The sequence below is a fragment of the Pteropus alecto genome, unplaced genomic scaffold (assembly GCF_000325575.1).
Source record: "Pteropus alecto unplaced genomic scaffold, ASM32557v1 scaffold30, whole genome shotgun sequence".
Classification (NCBI taxonomy): domain Eukaryota; kingdom Metazoa; phylum Chordata; class Mammalia; order Chiroptera; family Pteropodidae; genus Pteropus; species Pteropus alecto.
The window spans coordinates 1,047,024-1,057,556 of record NW_006429782.1 but is presented as its reverse complement, the minus strand read 5'-3'; the positions used below and the strand labels follow the sequence as shown (position 1 = coordinate 1,057,556).

At 60.3% G+C, this 10,533-nt stretch overlaps 1 protein-coding gene across 3 annotated transcripts in view; it reads left to right on the top strand.

Annotated features, from left to right (window-relative positions):
* Positions 1-611: 611 nt before the first annotated feature.
* Positions 612-10,533, top strand: part of BTBD2 (BTB domain containing 2) — a 15,929-nt gene continuing 6,007 nt past the window's right edge. Inside the window, exons 1-3 of one of the 3 annotated variants that reach the window (XM_025042971.1) lie at positions 612-630; positions 7,523-7,642; positions 10,375-10,531. In XM_025042971.1, the coding sequence (XP_024898739.1) occupies positions 629-630; positions 7,523-7,642; positions 10,375-10,531 (279 nt within the window). In that variant the 5' untranslated portion in view covers positions 612-628. Of the gene's footprint in view, positions 631-7,346; positions 7,643-7,699; positions 9,360-10,374; positions 10,532-10,533 lie in introns of those variants that run through there. The other 2 variants (XM_006904064.3, XM_015585944.2) reach the window with 2 other exon arrangements.

Here is a 10,533-nt window from a genome sequence, read left to right as displayed (position 1 = left end):
TCAGTTGTCCCCCTTTGCCCCGAGAGCCCCCTGACGCCGTGTGCTTAGTGTCGGGAGGATGTCGCCAGCCAGGCCGATGCTTCTTGTCTCCTTGCCCCACCCTGTGGATCACCTGGTTGAAGCTTCTAGTTCTTTTCCTTTCTTTCTAGCCTGTGGGTTATTACTTCATACGGGTTGTTAAAATTTTACGAGCAGCGGTCAGGCGGCTGACTGCCCCATGAGCTACCTGGAGTTTGCTGTGCTTGTTTCCCCACCTGTGCACTGGACAGCCCGTGCAGGGCCGCTGGACCCTGGGACCCCACCAGGTGCTCGTGGTGGTGGCCCAGGGCTGCTTGAGGACCAGAGTGTGGTAAAGGCAGGGACCTGGCCCACGTGGAGCTGACGGCTGGAGCCCACGCCGCGGGAGCGGCGAGTGACCATGGGTACACGTGGCCTGTGGGGGGAGGCCTGGTCACAGGCGCCCACCCCCCAATGTCCTTGTTCCCATCCCTCCCAGGGGCTTTGGGGACCCTGTGTGAAGATCAGAGTGGAAAACGGGTCCCTCAGCCAGGGGGTCAGGGTCCACCTCCGGGTGACCTGCGTCAGGGACCCCCCTCAGCCAGGGAATCAGAGTCCACCTCCAGGTGACATGTGCGTGTCAGGGACCCCTGGTGGGGTGTGACAACATGGGTGCCTCACCTGGGTGTGCTTGTCCCCCAAACTCACAAGCCCAGCGAGTAGTGGGTTGGTGTCCCCCAAAAGACAGGTTCCCATCCTTACCTCAGAACCTACGGACGGGAACTTTTTTGGAAAATGGACTTTGCAGGTGTGATTAGGGGTCTCAGGATGGGTTCGTTTTGGATTATCCGGGTGGCCCTGAATCTAATGACAGGCATCCTCATAAGAGACAGAGCAGGCGCCATGCGACGATGGAGGCAGATACCGGGGTGATGCGGCCACAAGCCCAGGGGCGCCGGAGCCCCCAGAGCTGGCTGAGGCTGGCCTGGGGCCTTCTGGAGGGCACGGCTCGTGACCTCGCCTCGGGTGTGGCCGTCTGCACCTGAGCGGGTAGTTAGTTCCCTTGTTCAGGCCGCCAGTTTGCAGCCCCGGGGGCCCGTCTGTCCAGTTTGACCATGAGCAAACACCCTGCACACCGGAGACCCCTGCGGGACCCCGGCCCGCACTCCCTGAGCTGGAAAACCAGGGCAGGTGGAGATGCTGTCCCATCTGGGGATGCCAAGGGGACGATGAGATGCCAGGCGGGGTTCTGGGTGGGTCCTAGAGCAGAAGAAAGACATTAGCACCAGAACTGGTGACATGGGAACAAGGCCTGAGGTGGCCTGTAGGAGGCAAAGGGAGGGGACTTAGGTTAATTTCAAGGCTCCCAGCCTGGCTTGGAGGGTCCCAGCTGGGGCTCAGAGTGGCCCCTGAACTCAGTGCAGGGCAAAGTGGGGCATGTGTGACAGCAGAGGGGCCAGCGCCTGTCACGTGTCCTGCTCCGTGGACGCTGCAGTGCCCCCCCACACACAGCGTTTCCCTCCTGACTCTCCAGCCCGGCACCCGTGTCCTGTTGTCATTGTTGTCGGCTTGCCGTGAGCAGAGCTGTGCCTGTCCCCTTCCATCCTGCACCCCGAGTGCCCAGGAAAGGACTGGCATGCGGCAGGTGCTCAGTAAATGCACGTTGGCCGCCCTGCCGGGATCAAGGGTGTGTGTTCTCAGTCCAGTGACACCTTTTTGGGTGACGGTGGCTCAGTGGCGCGTGTCGGGAACTGCGGAGGTAGCCGTTCCCGTCTTTCTGTGTGTCACTTTCTCGGCCGGTCTGGCAAACACCGCGGGTCTTCCAGACTCAGCCACGGTCCGTCCGCCACTCCGCCCAACAGAGCGCTAACAGGACACTGTCTTTATTTGGGGCATTTGCTTAGCATCCTTGTGAAAGTTGTGTGGTTTTCGTCACCGTGTAGCTCTTGTGTGCATTAGTGGCCCAGTCTTTGCTTAAGTGTTTTTTCCTCTGTTGAGAATTGTTCTTTGCTATGTTCAGCTGGTTCGTGCCGGAAACCCGTGGTTTTGGGGGCACAGTTATTTCTATGGGGTTTGGACAATTTCTTTCTGAACACCCTCTTAGTGTTCATACTTGCTCAGCTGGCTCTGTGTCCTGGCCCCATGCAGTGAACTTGACCATGATGACGGGAGCATCCTAGAACTGTGCTGTCCAGTATTGGTGACTCGTGGCCACCGAGCCCTTGAAGTGTGGCCGTCACAACCAAGGACCTGAACCTTTAGTTTAATTTTAGTTTAGATGTGAATAGCCCCAAGTGGCCCTTAGCAACCTCGCTGGGTGCTTTCCATGGTTATACACTGTCATCGAGGTTGGTTTCCACACTCGCAGTGACCGGGTCACAGAGTCGGGCAGTGTGGCCCAGTCCGCTTTGCTGGACTTGGGCTGGTTTCATCTGCCGGCCTGCTGTGTAGAGTCTATGCCCCCCAGTGTGAGAGCGCTCCCACCGCCCCAAAAGGTCCCCGCCCCCACCGCGAGCCCCCACCGCGAGCCCCGGCCACCGCTGACCCGTCTGCTTTCTGTCGCTCCAGTTTCGCTGTTTTTAGGAGTTTGGGGTCCTTGGGTTGACCCAGGACATGGCCCTGGCCTGGCTTCTCTCTCAGCATGGACTCTCAGCCTCGTCCTCGTCACCGTGTGTCTCAGCAGCACGTCTTAGGAAGCGCCTCAGCACAGGCGTCGTCCTGCTGAGTGTCGCCGTGTGCACCGCCACGGTCGGCGTGTTCCCGGTGCCTCGCCGTGGGGACAGCGCATGCACAGGGCCCTGCTGGGCAGATGCGCGCATGGCCCGGGTGCATTACGGGGTGACTTCCATGTGACATGGAGAGAAGCTGCTGAGCCATCTTCCCCAGTGGCCGCCCCAGCCCCCATGGAGCCTGGGACTGTCCCCCTTCCTTGGCTTCCGGAGGACTATGGGTGGGGGCTGTTACTTCTCCCGGAATGCTTGCCAGCTCCCCCCGCCCTGCGGAGCCCCGTGGGGCCGCCCCTTTGGCGGGAGGGAGAGTCTAACAGAAGAGCTCATTTCTCGCCTCGGTGTGTTTTTGATTTTGTCTTGTCACTGTCACTGGCGTTTCTGGCCGTTTGTGCCTTTCTGGGAAGTAAGCGCCCCATCCTGTCCCCTTACTCCGTAGGCACGAAGCCACCTTAGGATTCCTGCTCCTCCTCCTCTCCTCATTTCGGTGACTGGTCCCTTCTCTGTTTCCTTGTTCCGTTTAAGCTAAAGTTTCCGCCACGGACTTTTCCCCCCGCAAAGAGCAGCGGTTTTGGTGTTGGGGGTTTTGTCTGTTTCCCACCCGGTAATTCCTGCTCCCGCTTTTCTTCTCTCCTTCTCGGGGTTCGATTTGCTCTTCGTTCTCTAGTCTCGAGAGGGCAGCTGTCCTTGCTGACCCCGGGGCTCTGTGTGATGGGTCCGTGGTGTTTGCGCCCCGCTCCGTTAGCTGCAGCCCTCACATTGGGATGCGTCGCGTCCACCGTTGCTCGTGTCCCGTCTGTGAACCCGTGTCATCCATTTCCAGGTGTTTGGGGTTCTTGACGTTTCTTTCGTTGTTGATTTCGGCCGTGAGCCCTCTGCATTTGGGGTGCTCCGGGCGCATTGTGTGGCCTCGCGTACAGGCCGCCCTGTGCAGCTGTCCGCATGCCCCCAACGGCATGTGCGGCTTCCGCTGCCGGCCTGAGGGGTCCGTGAAGGTCACTTCGGTGAAGTTGGGGCTGGCATGGCTCAGCTCTGCTGTGTCCTTGCCGAGTTGTTGATTTCGGCCGTGAGCCCTCTGCATTTGGGGTGCTCCGGGCGCATTGTGTGGCCTCGCGTGCAGGCCGCCCCGTGCAGCTGTCCGCATGCCCCCAAGGGCATGTGCGGCTTCCGCTGCCGGCCTGAGGGGTCCGTGAAGGTCACTTCGGTGAAGTTGGGGCTGGCATGGCTCAGCTCTGCCGTGTCCTTGCCGACGTCCTGGCCGCTCCGTCAGTGACTATGCGTGTGGCGTGCGGATGCCAGCCCTGATCGGTGTGTTGTCTCTTTCCCCTGGGGTGCCGGCCCGCTCTCCGTGTTTTGGGGCTCTTGCTAGGTGTGTGCACGTCTGTCACTGTTGCCTGTGTCTGGGGCACGGATGGTCTGGTCACACGACCGCCCCTCATCTGTTTGTCCTGATATAAAGGCGTCTCCTCCAGCTTTTCAAGGCCTGTCTGTCCCCTCTGTGCCCTGCGTGGAAAGCAGTGGTGGGCGTCCTCGGCGCCTTGTGCCAGGAGGCCCGTCTGCCTCATCTCTGGTGATGACCTTGAGACAGGCAAGGGCGGCCTTCCAGCCAGCCTCCCACCCAGGTCAGTCTGCGGCACCTTTTGGCAAACTTCAGCCTGTCACCTGATTTTGTTTTTTTCCTATGAATGTCGCTTTTTCTTTTTTTTTCTTTTTTTGGTATTTTGTTTTATCTATTGTTCCTTTCACGTCTATAGAACATCGCTTAGACGTTTACGTAGTTTATGAAGCGGTCCCCCGATTACTCTGTCTTCCCTCCAGCTCTCCACCCAGCCGTGACATTACCGCTGACTGCTGTCCCTGCGCCGAGCTCCCCGTCCCCGTGACCGTCTATCAGCTACTAGTTCGTACTTCTTCAACCCTTCACCCCATTCTCCCAGCCCCCACCCCTTCCCCTTTCTCCGTCACTAGGTTGTCCTCTGTATCTGTGAGTCTATTTTTGATTAGTTTGTTCTTTTCGTTCCTTAGATTCCGCATGCGAGTGAAATCACACGGTATTTATCTTTCTCCGACTTATTTCATTCAACATAGTAACCGTTAGGTCCATCCATGTCGTTGCAAGTGGTAGGAGTTCTTTTTTTAATGGCCGAGTCATATTCTATTGCATATTGTCCGGTCATCTGTCGAGGGGCATTTAGGCGGCTTCCGTGTCTTGGCCACTGTAAATTGTGCTGCTGTGATCATGGGGTGCGCAGATCTTTACAAATTAGTGTTCCGGTTTTCTTTGGATAAATACCCAGAAGTGCAATTGGCGGGTCAGAAGGCAGATCCGTCTTTACTTTTCTGAGGCAACGTCCACACTGTGTTCGTGGCGGCCGCTCCATTCGCGGTCCCAGCGACAGGGCTGGAGGCTCCCTCTGCCCCGCGCCCTCCACAGCACGCGTTTCATACATTGACGATGGCCGTTCTGACGGGCGCGAGGCGGGATCTCACTGTGGTTTCGTTTGCATGTCTCTGGTGATTAGTGACCTTGAGCATCTTTTCATATGTCTATCGGCCATCTGTGTGTCCTTTTTGGAGAAATATCTATTCAGATCTTCTTCACATTAAAAAAAACTATGATAAAATGCAAATGATGTAAACTTGACCATCATAACCACTGTTAAGGGCACAGCTCAGTGGTCTTAGGCACACTCAAGTCATGCAGCCGTCCCCACTGTCCACCTCCAGAGCTTTCCCATTGTCCCACGCTGACACTCGGTCCCCATTACACACTCCCTCCCCTCCCCTCCCCAGCCCCTGGCTCCACCATCTACTCTCTATCTCTGAATCTGACTCCTCGGGGACCTCCCGTGAGTGGGAGCACACAGGATGTGTCCTCCTGTGTCTGGCTGGTGTCACTGAGCACAGTGTCCCCCAGGCCCACCCCCGCTGCAGCAGGCATCAGGATGCCTGACCTTTTCAGGGCTGAGTCGTACCCCACTGTCTGGAAGTACCTGCCTCATTCACGCGTCATCTGCCGCCGGCACCTGGGGGGTTTCTGCGTCTCGGCTGCTGTGGACTCGGCTCCTGTGGACACGGCTGTGCGGTGTCTGTGTGGACGTGTCTTTCTCTGGGGCAGACACCTGGGCGTGCGGTTGCTGGGTCAGGTGGCGGCTCCTGCGTCACCATCAGAGGAACCGCTAGACTGTCTCCCACGGCAGCTGCACATCTGACGTTCCCACAGCCGCCTGTGAAGCTCATTTCTCCACGTCCTCGTCAACTCTTGTCATTGTCCGTCCTCGCGGGTGAGGCGGCGTCTGCCTGTGGTTTTGATGTGTTTATCATTCTGTTGGCAGAGCTGGCAGAGGGGGGCGTAGGAGACAGCCAAAGGGGAGGCCTGAGGTGGGGGCTGGGGGCTCTGGTTTCCGGAGGCCGGAGCGAGCAAGGCGCCCGGGGAGAGGTGCCCGTCTCAGCCGAGATGTGGAGACCCAAAGGCCAGGACGGCACGTGACCGGACGGCCAGGGACCGAGGCTGCAGGAGCCTTGGAGATGGGACAGACCCCTCAGACCTGGTGGCCTTTCTGGGACCTAGGGTCTGCCACCACGTCTGCTGCCGAAGGCACACGAGGTCCCTGACTGTGCAGTGTGGCCGTTTCTGACACAGGCCTGGCCCAGGCAGACGGGCAGACACAGGGGCCCATCCCCCTGGTTCTGGGGCCAGACCTCTGAGATCCAGGTGTCACGGGGCCTTTCTGCCTGTCGCAGCCTCTCGGGACCCCAGTGTCCCTTGGCTCATGGCCTTATCACCCCAGTCTCTGCCTCCATCGTCACGGGGCCCCTCCCGGTGTCTGAGTCCAAGTTCCCCTTTTCTTGTGAGGACACTGTTCCTGGGTCAGGGCCACTCCAGTGTGACCTCGTTTTAGCTAATTACACCTGCAAAGACCCTGTTTCCAGGTGGATATGAGTTTTAGGGGACACTACTCCCCCCATGACACTCGGTTGCCCACCTGGCCCTCGGTCTCTGGTCTGGCCCTTGGGGGAGGTTGAATCCTGGGCCAGCTGGGCCAGGTGAGGGCCTGGCAGGGCTGGGGGACATGTACCCCGCGATGGAGGAGGAAGTGCGAGTTGGGGAGAGGGGAGCCCTGACGGGGTTTGCTGGGAGCAGTGGGGAGGCGCCCCGGGCAGGGCAGAGGCTGCGAGTGCCACGTGGGGCTGGCTCTGTCTTGGCTGCTGGTGTCACCTGACCGCAGAGGTATCTGAGCAGGGTGGTTGCCCAGAGCCCTGCGTTTGTCATGGTGCGGACCCTGGGGGCGTGTGACACGGGCCTCGTAGACCTGGGGGCAGGTGGCCCCATCCTGAGCGTGGTCACCGTGGGGTCTCTGGTGGGGAAGCTGGGGGCCCCTCAGCTAGTCCTTGCCCCCCGGGTCCCCGGGAAAGACGCAGCAGGTGTGGGAGTGGGGTAGGCCCCCGTAGCCCCAGCACTCCTCCTTGTGGACTCAGTCCGGCCCACTTGTCCCTCCAGGCCCCCAAGGCTGGCCCCCTACATGGCCCAGTGTCCTCCCTATCCCATTGGGGCTGTCTGCCCCCGGCCTGTGTCCACCCCTTCCATGAAGGGGGCCCCAGCGCCGACTGAGTGGGGGTGGGGGTGGAGGGGGACGGATGGAGGGGGACCCTGGGCGTGGCGTGTTGGTGACCGCTAGCAAGGGAGTTGCCGCCCAGTGCCTCCAGCGGGGACGCTTGCCTCACAGCCCCCGCCCCGGGCTTGGGCGACTGGGACAGGCAGGGCGCGTGGAGGGTGGCCAGGCCTTCTCTTCGCGCAGGTTCGTGCTGGCTGTGGGCAGCGCCGTCTTCGATGCCATGTTCAACGGTGGCATGGCCACCACGTCCGCCGAGATCGAGCTGCCCGACGTGGAGCCGGCCGCCTTCCTGGCGCTGCTCAAGTAAGACCCGGCCTCCCTGCCCAGGGCGTGGGGGGCTCAGGGAAGAAACGAGGACCTGGTGACGTCGCCTCCAGAGCCCTGGCTCTCCAGAAGCTTCTAGAACTTGCTTCCGCGGCAAGGGGGCCTCTGGAGGCCCCCACCCCGTTTTAACTTTTGTATTTTTAACTGACATGTAATTCACATGCCGAACAAAGTGTGCAGTTCAGTGGCCTTTAGTATATTCACAGGGCCGTTCTCCCAGCGCCCCAGAAGGGAGACCCGGGCACCCCCAGCAGCGCCCCCAGCCCCGGCCCCTGCTCTCCCGCTCCCCTTCTCCGCATGCGCCTGCTCGGCACGGTTCGCATCAGTGGAATCACACAGCGTGGCCTCTGTGTCTGGCTTCTCACTGAGCATCGTTTTTGGGGTCCGTCCACGACTTGTGTAGGGTGTGTCCGGGCCCCTCGTTTTGATCCTTGCTAGTCGACAGTTAAAGCACCACGAGGTAAGACTTGTAAATGCCACCTTTTTTCCTTTTAAGTTTCAGAACTTTTGCTCTAGTGAGCGCCCGGGGAGGGGGGCTGTCACAGTCGCAGGACACAGAGCCACCTCGGACGAGAGGCGAGGCTGGGGCACCATGGCAGCGTGGCCTGTGTGACATCTCGGCCCTGGCTGTCCAGCGGGGTGACTTGGGAATGTCCACGCCTTCCTCCTTGCCATTGGGCTCCCAGGACACAGGGTGTCCCTCGCCGTGGGCGACTCAAGGTGACCCCGAACACTTAAAACATCTCTTTGAACACAGCGTTTGCTCTCTTCCTCCCAATGACGAAGGTGGCCCAGGCACACGCACCATGAACACGGGGACGTACAAAGGACAGCGTGGGCTGGCCCCTCCGGGCCGGGGTCCCGTGTGCAGGGTGCTTGTCCCTGCTTGTCACCCATGCCCTCAGTTCGTTGGCGGGTGTCCTTGTGTTGGCGTCGGCACCCATAACCGCTGACTCCGTGGGACATCATGGGTGCTGTGGCCACCCAGCGCCCTCCAGCTATAGCACTGAGGGACAAGCCCAGTCATGCAGCGCTGCGCCTTCCTCAGTGGTTCCCCTGCCTGGGGCCGGTGGCTCTGTCTTCGCTGGTCCCCTCAGCCCCTGTGACTGCAGAAGAAGCCGAACAGTTTGCGGGCAGGGCTGTGTGCCAGTAAAGCTTTATTCAGGAAAGTGACAAAACCATACTAAGACATCACTTCACACTAGGACGGCTATTACAAAAGTGACAAAAGAAAAGGAAGCCAGCAAGGCCATGGAGACATCAGGGCCCTCGCGCCTGGCTGGGGGTGCGAAGCTGGGTGGCCGCTGTGGGGATGGTTTGTGGGTCCCTCAGAAGTTAAACGGAGAGTCACCGTTCGACCCAGCAACTCCACGGCTGGGAGCCCAGGGGCACCGGGAGCCGGGCGCAGGCAGAACCGCCCCTGGCCCTCCACACAGCCGCAGGACGCGCCGTGGCCAGAAGGTGGACACGAGCTCAGTGTCCCCGGACAGGTGATGGACACAGTGAGGTCCCTCCAGACAGTGGAGCATGACTCAGCCCTGAAAAGGACGGGCATCCAGACACTTGCTGCAGCCTGGGTGGACCTGGAGGACACTGTGCTCAGTGACATAAGCCAGACACAGAAGGACACGTCCTGTGCGACTCCACTCAATGGGAGGTCCCTGGAGGAGTCAGATTCAGAGACGGAGAATAGATGGTGGGTGACGGGCTGGAGGAGGGGGGGGCGTGTGTAATGGGGACGGGACAGTGTCAGTTTGGGACGATGAGAAAGCCCTGGAGGTGGACGGTGGGGACGGCTGCACGACCTGTGAATGTGCTTAAGGCCACTGAGCTGTGCCCTTACGAATGGTTAGGATGGTACATTTAATGTGTGTTTTACCGTAATTAGAAAAATAAAAGTCATTTATTTAAAACATTGAAACCAAAAATGGATAGCAGGTTGCAGTTTGGCAAACCCTGCCTTAGGGTAAGCTGCTTTGACAACTACGGCTGAGTCGTGCTTCACAGAGGGCCATCGCCTTGGTGTGTTGGGGCCTGTCCCGCTGGCTGCCCACGCTGACATTGGGCGGGTCACTCTGGGGGCCGCAGTAGGCGCTGCAGGGTGTTGAGCGGCACCTCTGGCTTCCTGGGGCGCAGGGTCTGTCTGCCCCCCGGACTCCAGCTGCTGGGCCGTGTTTGGGCTCCTGGCACACCGGGGCGGGACCTGGCTGCTCGGTGCTGTGCGTCCGCCCGCCATGCACAAGGCTCCCACGCCGCCACAGCCTCACCCGCTTCCCACCCACTCTGGACGCGGGCCGTGCCAGGGGTCGCTTGCCCACGAGTGTCTGCGGTTCAGGCTGACACTTCCGGTCCCCAAATTGACCAGACCTCCCCAAGCTTTGCCACCGGCCTGCCGCATGGGTCGGGAGGTGTGGAAACGTCCCATGTCCCTGGCCTTCATGGTGGCCTTCGGCCCTGGTGCCCCAGCACGGGAAAGCAGCAGGCCTGCGGTGTAGACGTGTTTCCCGGGTGGAGACTGGGTGGTTTGGCCTCTCTCTGGTTTTCACTGGTATTGGCCTTGGCGAGGTCCCGTCTGCAGGTCTGAGAACAACAGATGCTGGTTCTGGAAGGTTCCTCAGGGCCGGGCCAGTGGGGTGGGGGCCGGTGCGGGTCCCCGCGGGTCTGACGGAGTGGAGCCGCAGCCCCTGCTCACGGCCGCCCGCCCCACCCAGGTTCCTCTACTCGGATGAGGTTCAGATCGGGCCCGAGACCGTCATGACCACGCTCTACACAGCCAAGAAGTACGCAGTGCCCGCGCTGGAGGCGCACTGCGTGGAGTTCCTGAAGAAGAACCTGCGGGCGGACAACGCCTTCATGCTGCTGACACAGGT